The sequence below is a fragment of the Sparus aurata genome, chromosome 17, assembly GCF_900880675.1.
Source record: "Sparus aurata chromosome 17, fSpaAur1.1, whole genome shotgun sequence".
Taxonomy (NCBI): domain Eukaryota; kingdom Metazoa; phylum Chordata; class Actinopteri; order Spariformes; family Sparidae; genus Sparus; species Sparus aurata.
In genome coordinates this window covers 20,303,758-20,325,280 of record NC_044203.1, presented here as the reverse complement: position 1 = coordinate 20,325,280, position 21,523 = coordinate 20,303,758, and the positions used below count along the sequence as shown (strand labels likewise).

At 39.8% G+C, this 21,523-nt stretch overlaps 1 protein-coding gene across 1 annotated transcript; it reads left to right on the top strand.

The window, feature by feature from the left end:
* Window positions 1-10,389: 10,389 nt before the first annotated feature.
* On the top strand, window positions 10,390-21,456 carry ptdss1a (phosphatidylserine synthase 1a). The gene is made up of 13 exons (XM_030394522.1): window positions 10,390-10,872; window positions 11,418-11,509; window positions 12,245-12,289; window positions 12,381-12,505; window positions 12,630-12,788; window positions 13,045-13,196; window positions 14,212-14,353; window positions 17,472-17,584; window positions 17,785-17,850; window positions 18,135-18,234; window positions 18,496-18,564; window positions 19,620-19,686; window positions 19,869-21,456. The coding sequence occupies exons 1-13, from the start codon at window positions 10,691-10,693 to the stop codon at window positions 19,949-19,951; spliced, it is 1,395 nt and encodes a 464-aa protein (XP_030250382.1). The 5' UTR covers window positions 10,390-10,690; the 3' UTR covers window positions 19,952-21,456.
* Window positions 21,457-21,523: the final 67 nt, after the last annotated feature.

Here is a 21,523-nt window from a genome sequence, read left to right as displayed (position 1 = left end):
GCATCTCATTTCCAAAATGAGATGCATTTTTCATCTTCATCATAACAACATATAAATAAAGTCTAAATGAAAAAATAGGTCACCAGTGCTCTTACATTTCAGTTTATTTTAATTCAGAAATGCGTTGAGGAAGAGACTTAATTCAAATAGTGTCAAACATTAGACCAAAGATCGTAAACAGCAAAAAAACTCAAACAGGAATCTTAGATAAATCCTCAACTTAATTAAAAGTCAAAAATACCTGAATATATGAACGCGCAACCTTTGAGAAATACTGTGCACATGTTCACAGTATCATACAGACAGGATGACATGAAACTTCTGAATGCACACGGAGGAGGTTGAATACCACAACAGCCCAGAACGATGCGTTTCCTGTTGCTGCTGCCCATATGTGCAAAATTGGCGTTTTTGGACATCCCTCCTCACTACACCTCTTAGTTATCTGTTTGTTACATGCTGGATAAACTGTGTTGTGAATAACAAAGTCACATGGAGGAATGAGTAAAAGATTATGATCACTAAAGCCTGGACTGAAGTCTTTGCAAGGTTAGAATATTATTAATAAGAAAAAGTGCTAATGTATGATAAAAATAATCTTTTTTATGACTATAAAACAAAACAATGAAGCAGTAAACACACAAACACTAAATGAGGCTCATTCTGTAAAGACTTGATTATAACCACATGAACACACAAAGCTTAAAGTTATCAATATTTGCAATTAATGCAGACTGACAGCAGCTCAGGTAGACCATGTTATCCAGTGATTGTTGGGTTGGTAGTTCGATCCCGGCCTCCTACAAACTGCAAACTGAACCCGGTGGTTCTCAAACTGGAGTCCGGGGACACTGAGGAGTCCTTTAGGTGGCTTTATTTATTATCACTATGATTTCATCCAAACATTACAGAGTGAGAGATTGACTATTTACACTTTCTGTAGTTAAACATCTGAACACCATAGGACCAAATCTATTAAATTTGGGGTGCTTGATCCAATTCTGTGTCAATTCAGGGGGCAAGAGTTTGAGAACCGCTGCACTCAGGCCCCAACTGCTCCTGATGAGCACGAGTCAACACAATGATTGGATGCACAACCACCGGTGGATCAAAATGTGTGCCTTATATTGTTGTCGGTATAAAGGTGTTGTAGAAATGCAGCCCATTGCAGAGTTGTTTTTAAGACTTGTATTTGTTTGATATATTTGTCATTATATGTAATCTTTTTTTAGTCTGCACTCTCTACTGGGGTCACATACAACATTGGGGTCATAAACCCGAAATCAATGCAATACAATGCCATGATTTCATCACTGTGAATTAAGGTCAGATTACAACAGCAACACCAGAAATGAACATAAAGTCAAATCATCTCCTCTGTGACACCTTCACAAAGATAGCTTGAAAGCTTCTCAAGGTGTAGCAAGCTTTTCAAAGCTTTTACTGCAACTGTACTTTTTTTTTTACCATTAAATGTTATTTTATACATTATCATATTTTATAATGTTCTGTCACTTCACTGCTAACAGAAAAGAATGCAGCTCACTGCCAGTTGCAGCTTCTTATCTTGATCTGCAGTCTTTGTTAATTTTGTGTCATGATTGTTATTAGTACTTAGATTATCAAAAATCACAGTTACATGTCAGGATGTGGTTATTATAGACAGATTAAATATTTAACTGTCATGTATCATCACAGTAACAGCATTACATATATTAGCAGCTGTAAACACAAAAACATTATAAAACACATCATGTTGTTTGTTGTCGACCGGTATACTGAACGTATCAGGAGTAATCAACGTTGATAATTATCAGAGAACGTTACAGACATTGTTTTTGGTTCCTCTCTGTTTCCAGAGAATTCACAGAGAAGCTGGAGAAATTTGTGACATTTTCATCCCGGATTTCTGTGTGGAGGGAATTAAACGCCTGTCCCAAATAAACGCCTGGTCTGTTAAGTGGTTGAGACAAATACACGCCCGGCTATTATTTGGTATTTTACGGTAGATCCCGCCTCATCAGCACGAGCTGAACAATAAATCTAACTTAGCAAGAGAGGCGGGACTTAAGGCAGAACAGCCAATCATCAGAGGGTCAGTCTGATGACGGCCGGAGACAGTCAGTGCGTTTACATGACACTCAAGAAAACCGAATTAAAGCCGTTGCACACCGGTGCGATACGAAAATGCGGCACGGATTTGCGGAATATCCGTGCAGCAATGTTCCGCATGTAAAGCATGCGCACTGAGTCCGGTGCGAAATGTTCGCATTCTTGTGCTCTAATTTCGCACCAAACGAAAAAAAGTCGCGGTTCATTATGACAGGAGTGCTCAAGCTCTTCAGCACCTACAGAGCCGGCTAATAACAATAGTAATTGGCTGGGTCCTTGATCAAGCATTTGTGTGTTGTTGTTTTTTTAATAACTCAAAATAATGACTGTATTTCAAGCTAGAAAACGTGCATCTCTCTCCTCCCTCCATTGTTGTGTGTGTTTGTGTCGCTGCGTGGTGTTACACGTGAGTTATCGGGCGCGTTCAAGTTGACCTCCTGCTGCCTGATCACATCAGCGAGATCTGCTGGCGACAGCAGGGGCGGGGATACAAACGCTGCTATGAAGTCGGACACTCTCTCTTCCCGTAGACGTGACGTGACCTGGCTGAGCCTGCAGTGTTTGCCTTCTTCGCCGGCGAAGAAGTGGAGGAAATTGAAATTCCATTAATGTTTGATTAGAATCAACTGCGATCAGTTTTCTTACCTGATGCTATGGGAACTTTGCTGGCCTTTTTCTCATATTAATCTCCTTCAGAAATTATTCAATCTGAGATGTTCAAAATATTAGTCAACCAAAGTTGACATCTGATTACTTTTATATATATATATATACAGTTCATATTTAGAGACAACAGAATGTGACAGCTTTGTCACAATAACAACTTCAAATTTGGATACTTTGTAATTACTTCACTTCAAACGGTCACACAGTGGCGCATCAAGAGTAGATGAAGAGCCTAAATGTTGTCTTACTGTAAATGATCATGTTCTGTTTTCCTTGTAATGTCACCATTAAATACATTTGAACTTTGTCTGTCCGGTACATTATAGTAAGTCTTGCACAATAACAATACAATTACAACAGTTATTAATTATTATGATGACAACTGTGCTTAGGTGCATCATGATTATATCACAGCTGAGGGGAATTTGCTGACTACATTTAACAAATAAGCATAACTATAGACACATAAGATGATGCATTTTCTCATAGCAACATCACAATGAATTAAATACATTTCACTGAATGAATGAAATACAATAATCAGAACAAATGACTGAATCAGATGCCTTGTCCCGCTGCACCATCTCATCACACGCAGAATAGCTCAGGATAATTCTTTGTATTGTTAATGTGACGGGAACAGAGAGGGTTAATTAATAAGAGTGGATAGAACAGATAACACTGGACACAGCAGTTAACCACTTCTCCATCATCACCCTAAGCTGACAGAACTGAGCAGTTTATTGACGACATCTTTCAGGGTTGTTGCGTTACATGAAGGATTTTATAGGTTTATTCATGGTGACTATCCCATAGGTGCAGCCACACGGCTGCTACTTATCTGAAAGTATTTTATATTTGAGTAGAAAAGAGGCAGAGGCCTTATGGATATGGAAATTCATCGAAACACACGTCATACACGTCAGCGTAGATGAGAGCCAATTAGGGCAAAGTCCTGACGTCATGAAGGTGGGTCTGGGGTCGCGTAGTACCTGTAGAGCAACTGCGCGAATGCTCTGCAGCAGCCTCGCTCCCGCGATAACTTAAGGTCATGTGACATCAGATGCGGAGCAGAAACCACTCCCATCCAGGTCATCGTGGACACATTTTTACCAGCATGCGTCACGATTTATGCAGCGCTGCGCAGCACTGCGTGATCTTGAACTCGCCTATCCTCATGCTGAAAACGTGACTTGTCACACACGTGACATCACTCCCCGAGACGCAAGAAGAAAGCGAAAATATATATTTTTACTAAGGAAACTGACAAAATGATAGTAACGCACAGGGACTTGAATAAGTAACTTTAATCTGATTACTGGTTTGGAAATATTAACGCGTTAGATTATTCGTTTCTGCAAAAAGTGGTCAGACTAGAGTAACGCGTTACCGGCATCACTGATTGTATAACTTAAGTGCAACATGGAGCTTGAAGATGTAAAGAATAAAAGAAAAACAGGTGAATTAACTTTAAGCAAGTTTGGAGGTAAGTGGAGGTGTGAAACCATTTTAAACAAATCATGGGCAGTGACAACATGTGTCGGCTGTGTCGAGTGCATTAAGTGCGGCACTTGTTGCATTATTCGTTAAGATAATTCTAAACATATTTCTGTGGTTCAAACAACATGGAATTGTAGTTGAGAACGTCATTTATAACAGCCCACGTATTAAAAAATAAATCGGGCTCGGGCTCATAATTACAGTTAATGGGCCGGGCTGGGCCGGGCTCGGACACAACGTGCACAGGCTCGGGTCGGGTCGGGCTTGATTTTTTGGGCCCGATCTAAGCTCTAGCTGGGACACCAGAATGATTAAACTTTCGCTCATTTTATCAGATAAATCGTTTGCGTTGTATGATGTCACTTCCCGTCTACAAAGCAAGCGATTTAATTGGTCAAGCGTGTAGTTTCGCAGACGGAATTCCGCAGACGACAAAGTGGTTCCGGATTTTTTTTTTGCCGCACGAAAGTTCCGCCCCGGTGTGCAAGCTCCCATTATAACCCATGAAATCATTATTTATAAATTTCCGTGTAAAGGTTGTTTCTTAAGCAGGTCATGCAGCGGCCTTTTGTCCTCCTGCATGAACTCGGTAATGTTGTATCCTCGGTGGCGTTCTACAGCCGGATGTGTCTGGCCCCTCGTCATCTCCTTGGATGGCCATGTCAACGTCAGCACAGGCCATGGTGCTTCTCTTATCTGGAGGGATGATGAATGAATTTTCTCATGATGTATAATAGTATGATGTATGCTGGCACGTGCACACATAAGGCCCAAGGGGTGCTTGAGCCCCTGCACTGTATACCTCCTATTAAAAAGTGCCTTTTTTGTGTGTTTTTTAAATGAATAAATAAAATCCTGTTGTGCATAGGGATGTCAAAAAAAGGCGGCATAAAAACGCTACTGTTATCTACTGTACGAATTTCGTACGTATGGTGTTGTGAGTGTGTTGAGCCGCTTCTCTGTCCGCTGCGGCTCCGCTCTATCTCTCTCTACGAACGGTCGCTACTTTGAAATTAAAAGCCCCCCGCTAAGAACTCAGTTCTAAACTCCAATGGGGTGCAATGTAAGCTCTTATTTTGAAGACAAAGAGAGAGAGAGAGAGAGAGAGAGAGAAGCCGCCGCTGCCTCATCGAGAACTCCACTATACGCACGTAGATGAGACGTGACAGTGGAGCGACTTGAACCTTTGTGAGTTATAAATCATTAACATAACTTCCTTGTGGGGGCTAACAAGTCGCCTTCCACTTATTCAACGTGCTTAAATATGAGTCATATTACAGAAGAGTTTCCATTTGTCCTTGTTAAGCTAACTGCTTGTTAATGAGAGTTAAGAATAATCTAACAGCTGTCTGTGTCGGCTGTTTATCTTGCCACAAATCTTAAACTTAATCTTAAATGTGTAGCCTGTATTTCTAGTTTGCACTTGGCCTCCAATAAATAGCCTAATAATAAACCAGTGTTGTATTGCTTTTTAAGAAATGCAGCTGAATTGCATGTCTTCCAAACCTCAGTATTATGATAATGTGAATAAACTCATGTTGACAATAATTTGTTGGCACAAAAGAAATGATAGTTGCATATCACTCACAGCAACAAAGGATACACAGCTAAGTAGTTAGCTTTCAATAAGTACTGTGTTTATTAATTTTACATTAATTCATCTACATATTGTGTTATTAAGGCCTGAATTTTTTTTTTAAATATGTCGCCTACGTTGTGCAGCTGTTTCTATGTTTCTTTTATGTGGCTGATATACCAGATATGATATGATTTTATTAGTTGTTTCTGTGCACGTTAGTTTTGAATTTTTGTCAAATGAAGGACTTACATATTTGCACGGACTGTTCACACTTCTACCCTCAGGCCGGAGGTACCAAAGTGTTAAGTCCAAGACCACCAGACTAAAGAACTCTTTCTTCCCCAGCGCCATCAGACTCCTAAACAGCAGATAGGAGTTTATTCTACCTCATAACTGTCCCGACTGTTTACATTTTTGCAAATGCATAACTGCACAGTTTTCAGATTAGTACTGTTTCATTATTTTTAATATTATTGTTGCTGCTTTTTCTGTTTACACGTGTGCCATGTGTAAAAGTCCTTAAAAAGTGCTTTACTTTGTATATTGAATATTTCAAATGTGTATTTTTCTTTATTACTCTATTGGCATTCTATGGACAGCAAAGGAAGAATTTCATTGCATAATTGAGAAAATGTTTCTTTACTGTGCATAATGACAATTAACATTTTGAATCTTTGAATCTTGTAGGTGTTAAGAGGTCAAGAGGCTCCAGCAACACGCTTGCACATTCACATTCATCATTGCAAGTATGTACAACACCGCTTTATAGTATACATAAGGATCTTAAATTGGGATTCTTAACACATTTGTCTTGGGCTGGAACTATTTCACCTCCAGTATCTGTCTGAAACGCAAAGGCTACCTCACTCACTTCACTTCCCTGCAAATACTTGAAAGATCAGGTCACGTCACGCCTTGACTTCCTCACTCTACCAGTGGTTTTTGAGATATCATCATGTTCAGCCTTCACTGTGTGTGTGTGTGTTTGTGCCTCTTTGCCATAAGTGACATGTTATGGTGTGTGTGTGTGTATGTGTGTGTGTGTGTGCGTGTGCGTGTGCGTCAGATTGAGAGAAGGGTGTGGAGATAGAGAAAAAGACAGTTGGCTTGCTGGGTCATTTCCTCATCAAACTCATTTTACAGAGAAGAGAGAAGAGAGAAATTCAGATCTGAATCCAGATACAAGAAGTGAGGAAGGTAATCAATGAAGACCCCAACGACAGATCAGATGTAACCTGCTTTAACATCCTTTACCTTTGTTTTTGTTCACAGGAGAATGAAGAAGACATTTGTGTGTGATGAATCAATGATCATCACCATTCCCATTGGGAGTCTGAACGACGCTCGGGAGGGTCAACTGATGCCGGATAAATTTCGGTGTGTGTACAAAGATTCCCACAAGGTCTTTGCACTCAGTGGGAAACCTAAACCTCTCGGGGTAAGTTGAATTGTTTCTTACACAGGTGGAGTCATGATCATGAGCTTGTATTTTTTGCATTAACTCAGATACAGATGCAGCACTTTAATGAGGTATCTTTCCCTTTTCTCATTAGGCGGCCCAAGCCATCGCTGGTGTGTTCATTGTCACCCTCGGTCTGATTTATAATCCTGAACACTACCCACGGTTGCTCACTTATATCTACTCTCTACCCAGTGTTGTGGTAAATACAGACGCAAAAAGAAAAGTGTTATTCAATGAAGATTCTGGGAAAAACCTGTATAACTAAGGGGAATAGCTTTAGAAATTAGAAAACATTTCCATTGTTATTTACCTTATTTGTCTAATTTTTATCCTATCATCTTATCTTGTATTCTTTAATTTTCTGCAATATTCAGCATTGCATTAGTATTATACCATCTATGTTTTATCATCATCTTAGTTTGTGGTCTCTGGTATGCTGTCCTACGCAGCTGGACATTCTCCCAACATGCATGTGGTAAGATAAAAATCTGTTCTTGATTCTTTTCTTACGGTACAGAACACTGTCATAAGCTGGGTATTATTATTCTGTACAGTAGATATAGTATTTAGATTTAGATGTGCTAATGTAAGCATTTATCCTTGAAATGTGAATACATGTGTAGAATGTGTAAATAATGTAAATCTGATCATTTAAAACATGGTGTAATCACCACAAGTAGTGTAGTGATTAAACAAGATGTTTTTTCTTTTGGTTCCTCGTGTTTTTCAGTAACGGCTGCATCATTACTGTGTTTTAACCCTCCAGACAAAGCTGTCATTCTCACTGAACATCGTCGGCTTCTTCTGGTCACTTGCTGCAGTCTGTTTGTGTGGATTGGATTTAGCACTTTCCCCGCCATGGAACAAGGTAAAGGAAAACAGCATTTATCTTGCATTAAGTAACCTCTGTGTCTCTCTGAAATCGCAAATGTGTATTAACTTCTACTATTTCCTCAACTTTTTAATTATAGCTCTATAAAGGAATCAAGGGACTGATTTTGACTCTGCTGGTTGTTGAAAAGTTAATGGCCGTGTTCCTGATCTACTGGTTGAGTAAAGTTGTATGCAGACAAAGTTTCAACACTTTGGTACGTCGTTTTCTTCACATATACAAATGCAGGAAGAGAAAGAAGATTCTTTGTAAGTAATTTTGCTCCTTCTTTGTTCTACAGCCCATCATACTGCTGAAAAAAGATGAGTGAGATAAAAGGCGTGATGGAGCTCAACAAACCAACGACCGACCACTTATTGACAATGTGGGGTTTCAATGTCAAACATTGATCCCTCTACATACAAATCAACAATGAATGTAAAAAATAACTATTGTTTTCATTTCACTTCAGAAGTAGTTGGAAAATACGTAAACAGCAGCTTTCATGTGAGTGATACACTTGTTAGACAAAGATTACTGTTTTATACGTTTGCCTGATTATATTGCATTGTGTGAGTTTGTTTCCTCACTCGAGTCCTGGAAAACATTCAGTGCTCACCTCCAGAACATTTTGATCACATTTTAATAACTCTTGTATCTATTTAAGCCAGTGTACATTATTCAAATTTGTAAGAGATTTTCTGCTGCTTGACTATTATTCTGCATTTTGATACTGTAGACCACCACTTTGGCTCACTTTAGTGGATTATTGATACCCAGCTGTCCGTCAACATGGTTATCCCGACTGTTCTCATCCTGAATGAAGTAGAAAAGTTGAGACGGCTGACAGATTCTTGAATCCAAGACTTAATTTTTAGTGCTTTTCAAATCTTTATCCATAAGTCGTGTGGCTTTTTAATACTTAGATCCACTATTTCACAGGGGTGGAAAAAAATGTAGTGTAACTCCTCAAATTACTGATCAAGTCATTTTTTTGGGTACTTGTACCGAGAACAATTTGAATTCATATTTAAACCTTCCATCTGTATTTTTGTAGCCAATAAGACTATCCGATCAAAAACATGCCAGTGAAAAAACTGACAGAAAAAAACAGTGAAACGTTGAACATCAACAGATAAAAAGTAATAGTACTAGTAAAACTACCTAATACTCCAAGGAGTGTTTGAGAAGAATACTTTGTACTTTTGATTTAGTATTATTTTAATGCTAGTTGTTCCTCTTGTAATTGAGTAATATCTGAGCAATGTAACTGTACTCGTACCTGATTACAGATTGTCAGAACTCTTGCCACCACTGCTATTTTCTGTCTTTCTTCTTTTTTTTATATATTTTTTATTTTGTATTCTGTTCTTTGTGAATCAGCAAATAAAAGTGATTATTCTGTTTATCAATGGTTGATTTCTCTTCCTCTGGACCCCGAACACACGCTGGTTTTAAGATCAAAACATATGCGAATATTCACCGAACGGTAAATCTGCTTTTGGTATCAGTTGGGGAACAAAAGGGTAACACAATTTTGCTGTGATATTTTCCTACACACAACATATGAAATGTTGTTTTGACTCATAATAATCAAGAGCAAAAACAAAGTTTAAGGTCATTATGAAAATCCAAACCTGTTCTGCGGCTGATTAAATTAAGCTGATCATTGCTGATCATTGGATATTATTGTTTTAACCTCTATGCTACTGAAAGTGGAGAGAAAAACATGTTAAGTAACTTCTCATAATGTCTCCTTAAACATAAGAAAGAACATAAACAGCAGATCTTCAGGGTGACGTCTTGCACCCTGCTGTGAGCTCGAGGATGTGTTGGGGTTTTTGTGACGTGTGACGCCAGGAGCGGCCACGTGGAGGCGACAAACACACACGAAATTAATTCAAGTAGACGTACTTTTCAGTGAGGGATGTTTTCTAGGAAACACTTTCATTTGACATTCAAATAGCTGTTTTGTTCCACCACGTTCAAGTTCTGTCGGCTGTCATGTTTTTGTTTTGTTTTTGGGTTTTTGTATTCAAAAATGAACATGAGTGGTCACAGTTTGAGATCAGTGAGTTCATTTGGTGTGTAAGACGTCAGCAGCCTCTGTTCACTCGTGGAGTCCTTGCACTGCATGGAGGTCACGCTGAAAAACAATCATAGCGGCACATGATGAAGGAGGGCATGTGAACTCTTCCGCTTTGGGACACTCCCTACAAAACATGCACACCAATCACAATCAAAAGTGGCCAGTTTCTCTAAAGCTGTCTTACCCTTTCTGTTTTTTTGTGTGTCTTTTTTAACCCTCTGATGCTCATTACGCTCTGCTGTAACTTACAAACTCCACGCCGCTTTCTAGCTATGTGACAATTTATATTTATTTTAAGTATTTCCTGGTCGTGGTGGTCCCTGTTGTCTGCAGCTGGGTCTCTACTCTCTCGTGAGGAGCCGCTGCATGCTGCTGCCACTGCTGCCGTTGCTCTCCTGACCGCGTCCATCTATGGCGTCCGTGTACAGCGGATCTCATACCCTGAGCAAGGATGATGTGAATTACAGAATGCATTTCCGAATGATAAACGAGCAGCAGGTTGAGGATATCACCATAGACTTCTTCTACAAGCCGCACACGATAACGCTGCTGACATGCACGGTGCTCAGCTTGATGTATTTCGCCTTCACAAGGTAAGTCGCTCGCAGCTAGCGCTAGCTCCGAGGGCTAGCTGCAGTTAGCCGCTCGGCTAACAGCAGCAGTGATGCTGTGACAGAGCCAGGTACACAGGGAGGGTTAGCTAGCGTTTAGCTTCTCTTTACAGGATTTGTGTCACACAAAGGAGCTGTGCGTCCGAATAACTTTGTAGATGATGGCTGCTACCTTTAGTTGTCATTAATTTGTTTACCTCGGCTAATAAAAAGAAGTGTTTTGTGACGTTAGTCCAGTGATGAACACTGTTTCCTGTGCTGGTATTAGCTACAACAATGTACTTAGCTAGGAAATGAGTCATAATGTTGCATTTAAAGTGATTTTCATCATTACAGACAACAATTAGCCTGACAGATCTAATATAATACAAATCCTGATGTGTTTGCCACTTGAAGACATGTCATACATTCCCATGATAAAGTACACACTTCTTATTAAATGGTCTGTTAAACATGTTTAGCAGTCTCACTGGTGGTTTTAACTGTTTGTTGGGATGTGTTTGTGTTTGTGTTTACCCTGCCTGCAGAGATGATGGAAATCCTGACAGTAATCTCTGGGTGGGGCTCATCCTGGTCATCTCCTTCTTCCTTGTCATCAGTGTATTGGCATTTCCTAATGGTGAGCTACTCAAGTTATAATTTGGTTGTAGGCAAGTGTAGTTACACAGCCCTTAGTTAGGCTGGAGGGGCTTCACAGACATCAGACATGTTAGGACAGCAAATAATAATGACTACCTTACATGACACATTTAGTTAGAACAGGGAAGGACCACTTTATGAGAGGAATGACTCGAAAAATAGATCTTATGACCAAATCATCACCAGGGTCATTTTGATATTGTTCATCAGTTCTCACCGCAGGGATCTGAGCTCCTTCTCAAATCCCTAAATAACATCTAGCACCAACAGAAGTGTCCAGGGATATGATGAGTACATGTGATAAATAATTCTAAAAATAGGGATGTACAATAGATAACAGTCTGAGTAATTAATGGTCTGATGTTGGATTACATACAGATGATATGAAACCAGATTGCTAACACAATCACAGCATGTATACAAGGGTTGCACAATGTGCACATGTGCACTGATCACATCACAGGATGTGCAATGTCAAGAAAGGCAAATAAACTCAAACCCTTCCTGCCACAACTTTTTTGCTGCTTGATACAAAAAGGAGAACTTGCATGGCACTCATTTCCCATGGCTAATCTTCAAAAGAAGTCAGTTATATCTAATGATTTAGTCTGATTTAAGGGTTCCTGGATAAATAGTAGTTTGTTGTTTGTGAATGCAAAGTGAACTACCAGTCACAATCATCTTTGACATTGTATGTTCATGTGCCTCGCTGTAGGTCCGTTCACCAGACCACATCCAGCAATATGGCGAATAGTTTTTGGTGAGTATTGCTAAAAGTTTCCAAGAGGGAATCCAGATTTAGTTTGGACTTTAGATTTCCATTCTTAATGTCACATTTCTCTGCTGTTAAGGTCTGAGTGTCCTCTACTTCCTGTTCCTGGTTCTCGTCATCTTCCTCAACTGGCAGCAGGTGAAGCAGCTAATGTACTGGCTCGACCCAAACCTGCGATATGCCAAAAGAGAGGCGGACATAATGGTGATTGGCGTGTTCCAGTCTTACACAAAATAATTTTGAGATTGATTTGCATGCACCAGTTGTGTTCACTTGCGGGGGATTATCAATCATTATAATGAGGCTTTCTGTGCTGCTCTCTCTGCAGGACTATGCTGTGAACTGCCATGTCATCACCTGGGAGAGGATCCTGAGCCATTTTGACATTTTTGCATTCAGCCATTTCTGGGGATGGGGTATGAAGGCCCTTCTCATTCGAAGCTATGGCCTCTGCTGGACCATCAGTATTACCTGGGAGCTTACTGAGGTAAGGGAGCGCACAGCAGATGAGGATATCACACACTCGGTGTCCTGTAACCTTTTCACTTTCCCTCTGTCCGCCTGTCTCTTTCTTTTTGTAATTTTAAGGTCACGTAAACTGGTGATGTAAGTGGTTAATCTGGTGGAGAACTGATGGGTTTTGGCCTTTTTCAATCATTTTACGTAACAGTTATTAAATGTTATCGTAGTCTGAGGAGACATGGTGTACACTCCTAAAGCCTCCTAATCTCCTGTTCCTACAGCTGTTTTTCATGCATCTGCTGCCTAACTTTGCTGAGTGCTGGTGGGACCAGGTGATTCTGGACATTCTGCTGTGTAATGGAGGAGGCATCTGGCTCGGCATGACTGTCTGCCGCTTTTTGGAGATGAGGACCTACCACTGGGCCAGTATTAAGTATGACCTTACAGCCTGTGCTGTCTGTTACAATTATCCAGCACCAACAGAAACATACCTATTTATCAAGCCATTTATAGACTAAATCACTATGACACTGACGGCAACAGTCACTTCCAGGTAGACAACTGGTTGCTAACTTGGCAAACACGGTGGTACAACCTATCAGACGTTTCTGTGCTGTGCTTTTTTATGTACTGTGTTGCTTTGATGAACTAAATCTACCCAACAGTGACGTGCCACAGACATTTTCTATCTGCAATTTATGGTTAAAAAACATGCGATTGGTTCTATAGGTTATGAAAATGGAAGTGGTGTTTTAAATTGTAAATCTTGTGCATCAGTTTCATGGTATCGACCCTGAATCAGCTGTAATGCATCTAACAAAGTGGCAGTGATAAATAGGAAAAAATCTTTGTGTTAACATGCGCCATGCATTCACCCTCGGCATGCAACTATTCAGCTAGTCAGATCGAGCCACGGCCAACCGTCGACTACCCTCAGATGAATTGGCGTCAATTTGGTGGTGACTGTGAGGTTAGCTAGTACGGTGGCTGGGGTGTGAAAGAAGGGCTAATATGGGCACTTGAATTTGTCACATCGTTGTCAAACTATACAATGTCGTCACACAAGCGCAGATTTTCCTCATATCATGCAGACCTACGCCTGAAGGGGTTTAAACATTTTATTGATGGCTTTAATCAATATTATAAAAGTGTTCCTTAAGTAAAACATCTAAATTCAGATAAGTAACCGTAACTTATGGGTTCAATTTGCAACTACTCTTTTGTAACGCTGTGATATTCCACTCGCTCAAGTCCTTCAAGGTGCAGTCTAAAGATGCATAAACTGTTGTTTGGAAATATGAGCTCACATTTTCATCAAGGTGGTGTGCACTTGAATGATTGATGCGTTGGCGTTGCTTTCATCAAGCATTGTCCACTGCACTAACATTATACTTATTGTAAATCTATCTGCAAGTCTTTGTAATCCTTCTCCTGTGCTTCCCATCCAGGGACATCCACACCACCACAGGGAAGATCAAGCGAGCCGTGTTACAGTTCACCCCTGCGAGCTGGACTTACGTACGCTGGCTGGACCCAAAGTCCTCCCTGCAGCGAGTGACGGGCGTCTACCTGTTCATGATCATTTGGCAGGTGGGTCACTGACAAAATCATCTCTCGCCATCTCACGGTGCCCTTAAGTGCTGACTAGTTGGGGATCATCCCATGAGCTCTGCTTGCTAAGTCCGGGCTAATCTAATTACCCCCTCTGTTTTTGAAATCGAAAACCTGTCTCACATGGATCCATATAATTCATGAGCGTCCTGCTGTCCACACATTAACAGCTAATCCCATAAGAGTGAAAGAGAGGCTGGATTACTTGGCAGCTATTTATGAATGAGAAAACATGAGGGGAGAACTTGAGTAAGCTCCGATGCTCTCCACTGAAGAGTCAACTATGGCTGCCAGGTTTCTTACCACTGGCAATGAAAGGTCCTGTTTTTCTCATTTTTAAATGCTGATGAAACAACATTGTCCTTTCCTCTCCCTCATTCAGGCAGCTCTCTTGAGGCTTTAAAAAGTAATTACCAGTCTTTAAGAATTAGTTGAGGAGATGTGGGACAGCTCAGCCCTGCTCATCTTGGTGACAGTTTCGCTGCTCTTCACTGGGTTGAACAACACAGGCTCCCGGCCAAATGAGTGAATAACACGGCAGCAGGCTTCCCTTTCATTATCTCCCAGTGAGGATGAGAGAGAGGGCCTTGGACAAAGTGTCCCCCAAAATGAACCGTCAGTATTGTTGCCAATTTGTTAATCCAAGTGTGACTTGCATTGTAAGAGGATCTTTTGTTAGTGTCCCAACCTCAACCCAAAGCAATGAGTTACCTTTTTACAATAACTGCTAGATTATTAAAAACGAAAAGAAGGAAAAAAGACAATTACAACATTATTTATCTGGAAATGACCTAGATATAATCAAGAATGGTCCAGATTGTATTACTTGAAATAGGAAGTAATGGCAGACAGTCCACATGTTTCAACTACAGACTGAAGTGTTTGACCTTTTAAGTGCACCTGCTTGTAATAAAGCACTTATCAAGAGTCTCATTGCCAGTAGACCTTACTTGCTGCGCACCTTCTGACTTGTCAAACACAGGTGTAACCTTTGATGATGGCTACACTCTGTGCTGGTGGGCCAGTCCTGCTTATGTGTTTGTAGTCTCACTCACATGTAAATAGAACAGAGCTGTCATTATTTGTCGCACCTGTCCGTGTACTGCTATGACATCATGTCTGCTGTGAGGGAGATTTATGGTCACTAAAAGCAGAGACTGTATTCAAAATTACATGCTGACATACTGCCTAAACACACTTGCTCAGTATCTACTAGGGTTGCACGAATCTCCACATCTTTCACAATATTTCAGTTTTCAGTTGCTATTGTTTGACTCACATCTGGTTTTGTAATGACCAACAGATCATTGGTTGTATACGCTGACAACTGTCAAAACATAGATTCTTTAAAATGATGTGGTGTTTTTCACAACTTGACTTTGTCCTCTGTCCAGGTTAGGTCGCAGGTTAGTGTTAGGCAAGTTCAAATTATATTCACCAAAAATAAAGATTCCAGAGTTCAACAAAAAATACCCTCCAGTAATTCAACAATAAAGAACAAAGAATAAAGAAATCAACTTGTTACAAAGTTCAGTTTCATAAATCTGTCCCGAGTAAGCCCTCTTCCTAACCAAATCAGTGAAGGTTAGAAACGTTGGTAAGGTTATCAGTTCCGTTCATTCAGTTCATTACCCGCAAGTAAACCCTCTTCTCAAATACATACAAAGAAAAAACAATTTTCTAGCTATTATTCAATCTCGACATCCTTAGTATGAACTGCACACTGTCTGCTACATTAATGATTAATGACTCCTTTACCAGAGGACCATTCACACTAACGTATACTCAAGCGAGACGATCATGTGACTGCATCACATCACATGTGAATTTATCACATGACTGTATCAATCACAACATACTGGTCTGACGTCAAACGCAGTTCTATTTTGGCTGGTTTAGTAAATACAGTAATCTCACATCACATACTCAGAAAGTTGTACTAATCTGTGATACACATCTAAGCATTCCTCCCTAACATAGAATTCACATACCATGCCGTTGTAATGCACTATATGCACAATTTGAGTTCATATTTTGTATGAATTGTACGTTAGTATGAGAATATGAACATAGCCAGAGACTGGTGCATGGTAAAGCCAGTAAACAGTCATCATGTGAGACAAAAGTCAGCTCATGACAGAGAAGGAAATATCGTAACAGTCTGGCAATTTTCTAGCAAGAATGTCTTAAACAAGTTTTAGTATGAATGCCATTTATGCGGGGCAGCTTATACCATCAAAGGGCACATTAAAACTGGGAAGAAATAGTTCTGTATGTATATTTCCTGTTGGATTAATCAGTTCCTCATGTAGGCATACCTATGGCTCTCATGTATTTTCTCACTCGAGGATAACATTAACAACAACCAGTCCAATCTGTGAAACGTGACTTAAATGTTAAATGGTGTGTTATAAACATCTGATTCTAAAAGCATATTTTACTAATCCTGGTACTTAGTACTGGTGGGCTTTTTGACATGTCGGTGTAGGAAAGGCACAGGTGTAAATAATACAGAGAATGATGGCTGAATACCATTTAGCTGTTTCAGTTCCAGGGTCCTGTGATTGTTCATGATAAGTACAACACTGATACAGTTTTTATTGTGTTGGCTCTGTACTCTGTACTGTACCACACTGGACTTGATGCTGACTTGCAGCTTTATGGCTGTTGAAGGGCATCACATCCATACTGGTGAACATAGTAAGAACTGTTTCCCTTCTCATACTGCACAGTCAATTTTAACGGTACCGCAGTTTAATATAATGTAAACAAAGCCAAAGACACCAGCAGGACAATATTGGCAAAAGATTTGGAACTGAACATAAAATAGTAATACTTTTATATTATTGTTCAATTATTTTCAATTTCAATTATTGTTTTGGTGCATGTTCATTACATTTTGGCTCCTTTAACTTGAGTATAAAAGGTGCCAACATTCCTGCCCTCATACTTTCAAAACCAATGGGCTTTAGAACTGAGGCAAAGAAACAGAAATGTGTCTCTGCCCTACTTCTCTGTATTATATGCATTACTCACTGTGTTATATTAGACATATGAAACATTATCCTCTCCTGTCTGTTTCCCTCTCTGTCCGTAGCTAACAGAGTTGAACACATTCTTCCTCAAGCATATTTTCATCTTTCCTGCGAGCCATGCTCTCAGCTGGTGTCGGATCCTGTTCATTGGTATCATCACAGCTCCGACAGTGAGGTAAGAACAATTATTTAAATCTCTCATTTATTTATCAGAAGGGAAATAATCCTTGAACAGGTCATTCCCGTTTTTTTTCTGAATGTTGTTACATGCTTATCCAGTTTCCTTTTTTTTTTTAATTTAGCAAACAGTCTTCAGTGAGAAGAGCTACAGGTGAAATTTTCTAATATTTGCATTGTGTTTGCTTTTCACTTTAGGCAATATTATGCGTACCTTACAGACACACAGTGCAAGAGAGTTGGGACCCAGTGCTGGGTGTTTGGGTAAGTGAAACCTAAGTTGTAGCCATGACTCTAAATCAGTTGTACTACACATTATGTATCGATATGTAGTGTACCAGTGGTGGGCATACCAGATAGCCACAAACACTGAGAGCAGATAAGAGAGGTGACATTAACTGATCTACTGGGATGATAAACCTCACTAGGCAAATAGGCACTGCTGTCAGGTAAAAGACACACACAGCCATGTTTGTTTTGTGAACGTGTAGTCCATGTGGGTCAGAGGTTTCATTTGTGTGTGTTGGTTTTTCTCTCCTAATTCACAGGGCGATAGCCTTCCTGGAGGCCTTGGCGTGTATTAAGTTTGGACAGGACTTGTTCTCAAAAACGCAGATCCTCTATGTGATCCTCTGGCTGCTGTGTTTGGTGAGATCAGGATCACAGCACTGCTGCATTTCTATGTCAGAATGAATCATGATAGTCTTGTGCAGTTAGTACAAGGCTCAGCGTGCTTTGAAACACATGAAAACACGTGGCTGAACTTTGTGGACATTCCATTATTTCCCACATATCTTCATCTGTTTTAACCTAAAAAAAAAACATTTTAAAATTTAACATTCCGTGCTGCAAGTTATTGATTATGCCCTAAATTATTAACAGTCACTTGTTATGTTTGATCCGTTTCAGGCCTTCATTACATTCCTGTGCCTGTATGGAATGGTGTGGTTTGCTGAAAATTATGGTCCAAGAGGAAAGGTATGTATTGCTCCAAAGTATGTCATATATTTAATAAAACAGTAACCTAAATTGTTTTAGTGATCTTTAGTAAGTGAGTGAGTGTATTTAGTTTATGATGTGTTTGTTTCAAACATCAGCACAAGTGATGAAACAAAAGCCCCCTGTGGACATGCATCTAGTCGTATAAATATGGCAGGATTGTTCCAAGTTGGTCACCTGAGTCACTTTTACGTTAAAGTCAGCTGTCTTACCAGATTGACCTGTTAGTAACATTTACAAACCACTTCTAAGAACTGAAACACACACTTCATTCTGCGGGCGTCTTCTGTCCATCTGTCCCTTCCTCGTGAACCAATATTTCAGGAGCATCTCGAGGGAATTTCTTCAAATATTGCGGAAACATCCATTTTTACTCAAAGAAGGTCATTGTGTCCGTACAGAACCTCTAGTTTTTGGCCATAACTCAAGATTTTATAAGCTAATTTTTACTAAATTTAACATAAATGTCTAAAAGGATAAAATTATGTCTAACATCATTATGTTCTGCAAACCCAATTTTCTGGCCATTATTCCACGACATAACTCAGGAACAGAAGTGGAGGCTGTGACCATATTTCATATTTGGTCTGATACTGAATTGCTGATGAGAGTCTCAGATGACGACTTTGAAACTGTGGTGACTGTATAGCTCTTCTGTGCTGCAGGGTTGAAGATGTTTGTGAAGCACCCACATTTTATAATTTGCGGCATCCTTGCAGCAACCTCCTTATTTGAAGCATCATAGTCCACCACAAGTTGATTGGTTTTGCAGATGTTTCTCACTGGAAATTATTTACTGCGATCCTGCATGTCAATACAGAATTACGCTTAATACTCTTTATAAAATTCCTTGTTTGTCCATTGTTTCTTAATCAGTGAAGCTTGTAATGTTATATGTTCCATACACATGTCCCTGTTAAGATACTAGTCACTCAGTGTACTATGAATGCTGTACATGGTCTGTTAGCTGCTATATGTTCCCTGTCCAGTTAATGGTATGTGTGTCATGTGTCTGACCTCCTCTCCTCCCACAGAGCCTCTCAGAATGTGAAGACAGTAATTACACAGAATCTGCTGACTTCTTCTCAGAAGGATTTAAAGGTACAGTGACTTTACTGTAACTTATCAACCATATAAAAAGTATACATTAATCTTCAACTGTACTCCTGTAAAAGGCTGACCCCTAGTGTTTGGAATGGTGTTGTACGCCAAGTGTCAGTGTGCAAAGTTCAGGCACATCTTTTTATAAACTCACTTCTAAGTGTTTGACCCCCATGTTCCAGGAGAGACGGAGCTGGACGACGACAGCCCTACGACCAGACGCAGAGGGAACACCAAATCCATCAACGGCCTGGACAGCCAGTAGGAGTTGGAGTTAAAGGCTGGTGGGCGACTCCTGAACTCACTCCAAGGAGCCTGGTGTGAAGGATCACAGGTTGAAAAAAAAAAAAGGGGGGGGTGAAGATGCAACCACTTCCTGGTGTAATTGAAGTCTAGAAAGCCCCAAGCTACAGTAGAGGGAGTAGAGACAGGAGGGACAGAACAGGTCCATGCAGTGTTAGTACGATTGCACAGAGGCTTGGACTACAGAGATGCACACCTAACTGTGAGCTGTAGTTGTAAAAAAAAAAAGAAAAAAAGAAAAAAAAAAACTCCTCCTAAACCACTGATCACAGGTTTGCGTGAATGTGAAAGCGAGAGAAAGAGTGTGAATGTGTGAGGGGAAAGAGGCATCAACAAAAACTGCCGATTCTAGATGTGACTGCATGATCATTGTAGCTGAGAAACTATAATTTAGAAACATTTATCCTACGATACAGTATATCATTGATGGTTAATGTGCATTTGACCGGTTTAACACCGGTCTTAACTCCAGTATGTTGGTTCAACACATTTCAATGTTAAAAGCCATTATCTAGAATTTATCACATTAATCAGAGCCTCTATGTTCATAGCCCAGTAAGGCTGAAGTCTTTTTATTAGCGTCTGTTTTTTATTGTCTATTTACATCACAGATGTTGACACATGTTTGGATTTGAATGTGGGCAGGATTTCAATGCAAGACAGCTTTAGCTTGTTATCAACTGAGGTTTGTTGTTTGACCTGGAACAAAGCAAAGCACACAGTTTAAGCACTTTTCAGAATGTTTTCTTGCAAATACTGTACATTTTGTAATGTTTGAGTATTTTGTGAATCATTGTGACTTTGAGTGATTTTACTTCACTGTCCATCTGTGGCTGCTATCTTCTTTTTTTTTTTTTACTGTACTGATAACAGAGGGCAATTACTGAAAAAATCCTGCATGTGTTGTCAGGCTTTGTTTTGCTGTCGACCTTCTTGTTGTTGCATATGTTGCATTTGCATGGCTGTGTTAAATCAGATCAAGTGTTTTGGTAAGAAAATGTTACAAGAGTAGTCAACAGATATTTATATAACACGACACACCAGGATGCCAGTATTGATCTCTTCATGTCTCTCACTGACATTCTAACATTTTAATTTGCTCTTTGTGCCTGTTTTGCAGCATGTTCTTTTCTTTTTTTTATTCCAAACTTTTCTCAGTTTGTGCTGGGACTAAATTTGGGCTTTACGTCTTTGATTCTTCTGTGCTTCGAGTGCTATTCTGAAGGTTTATTTTCATTTGCTCGGCCAGCATCATCTCAGTACAGATATATCCCTCATAATCCTCGACAATCCAGACGTTGACCTCTTTGGAATGGACCAGGCTACTGTAGACACTATAAATGGTACATTGTGTCTGGATTTAGACGTCATTTGCCAAAAGCAATTCTGTTGAAAATGACTTGTGCTGTTCTTTTTTCATTGTGAAATAATGAAACATATTAAAATATTTTACATTTCCTCTTAAAATTTTGTGAGTTGTATTTCTTGGACCGTCAGAACCACATTTACACCAAACTTTCAACAATAAATCCCT

What these genes read in the sequence shown, in the direction of transcription:
- ptdss1a (XM_030394522.1), top strand. Translation starts at nt 10,691, where the DNA reads ATGGCGTCCGTGTACAGCGGATCTCATACCCTGAGCAAGGATGATGTG. An exon ending in AATATGGCGAATAGTTTTTG is followed by an intron (nt 12,290 to 12,380) that starts GTGAGTATTGCT and finishes TCTGCTGTTAAG; the next exon opens with GTCTGAGTGTCCTCTACTTC. An exon ending in TACCACTGGGCCAGTATTAA is followed by an intron (nt 13,197 to 14,211) that starts GTATGACCTTAC and finishes CTTCCCATCCAG; the next exon opens with GGACATCCACACCACCACAG.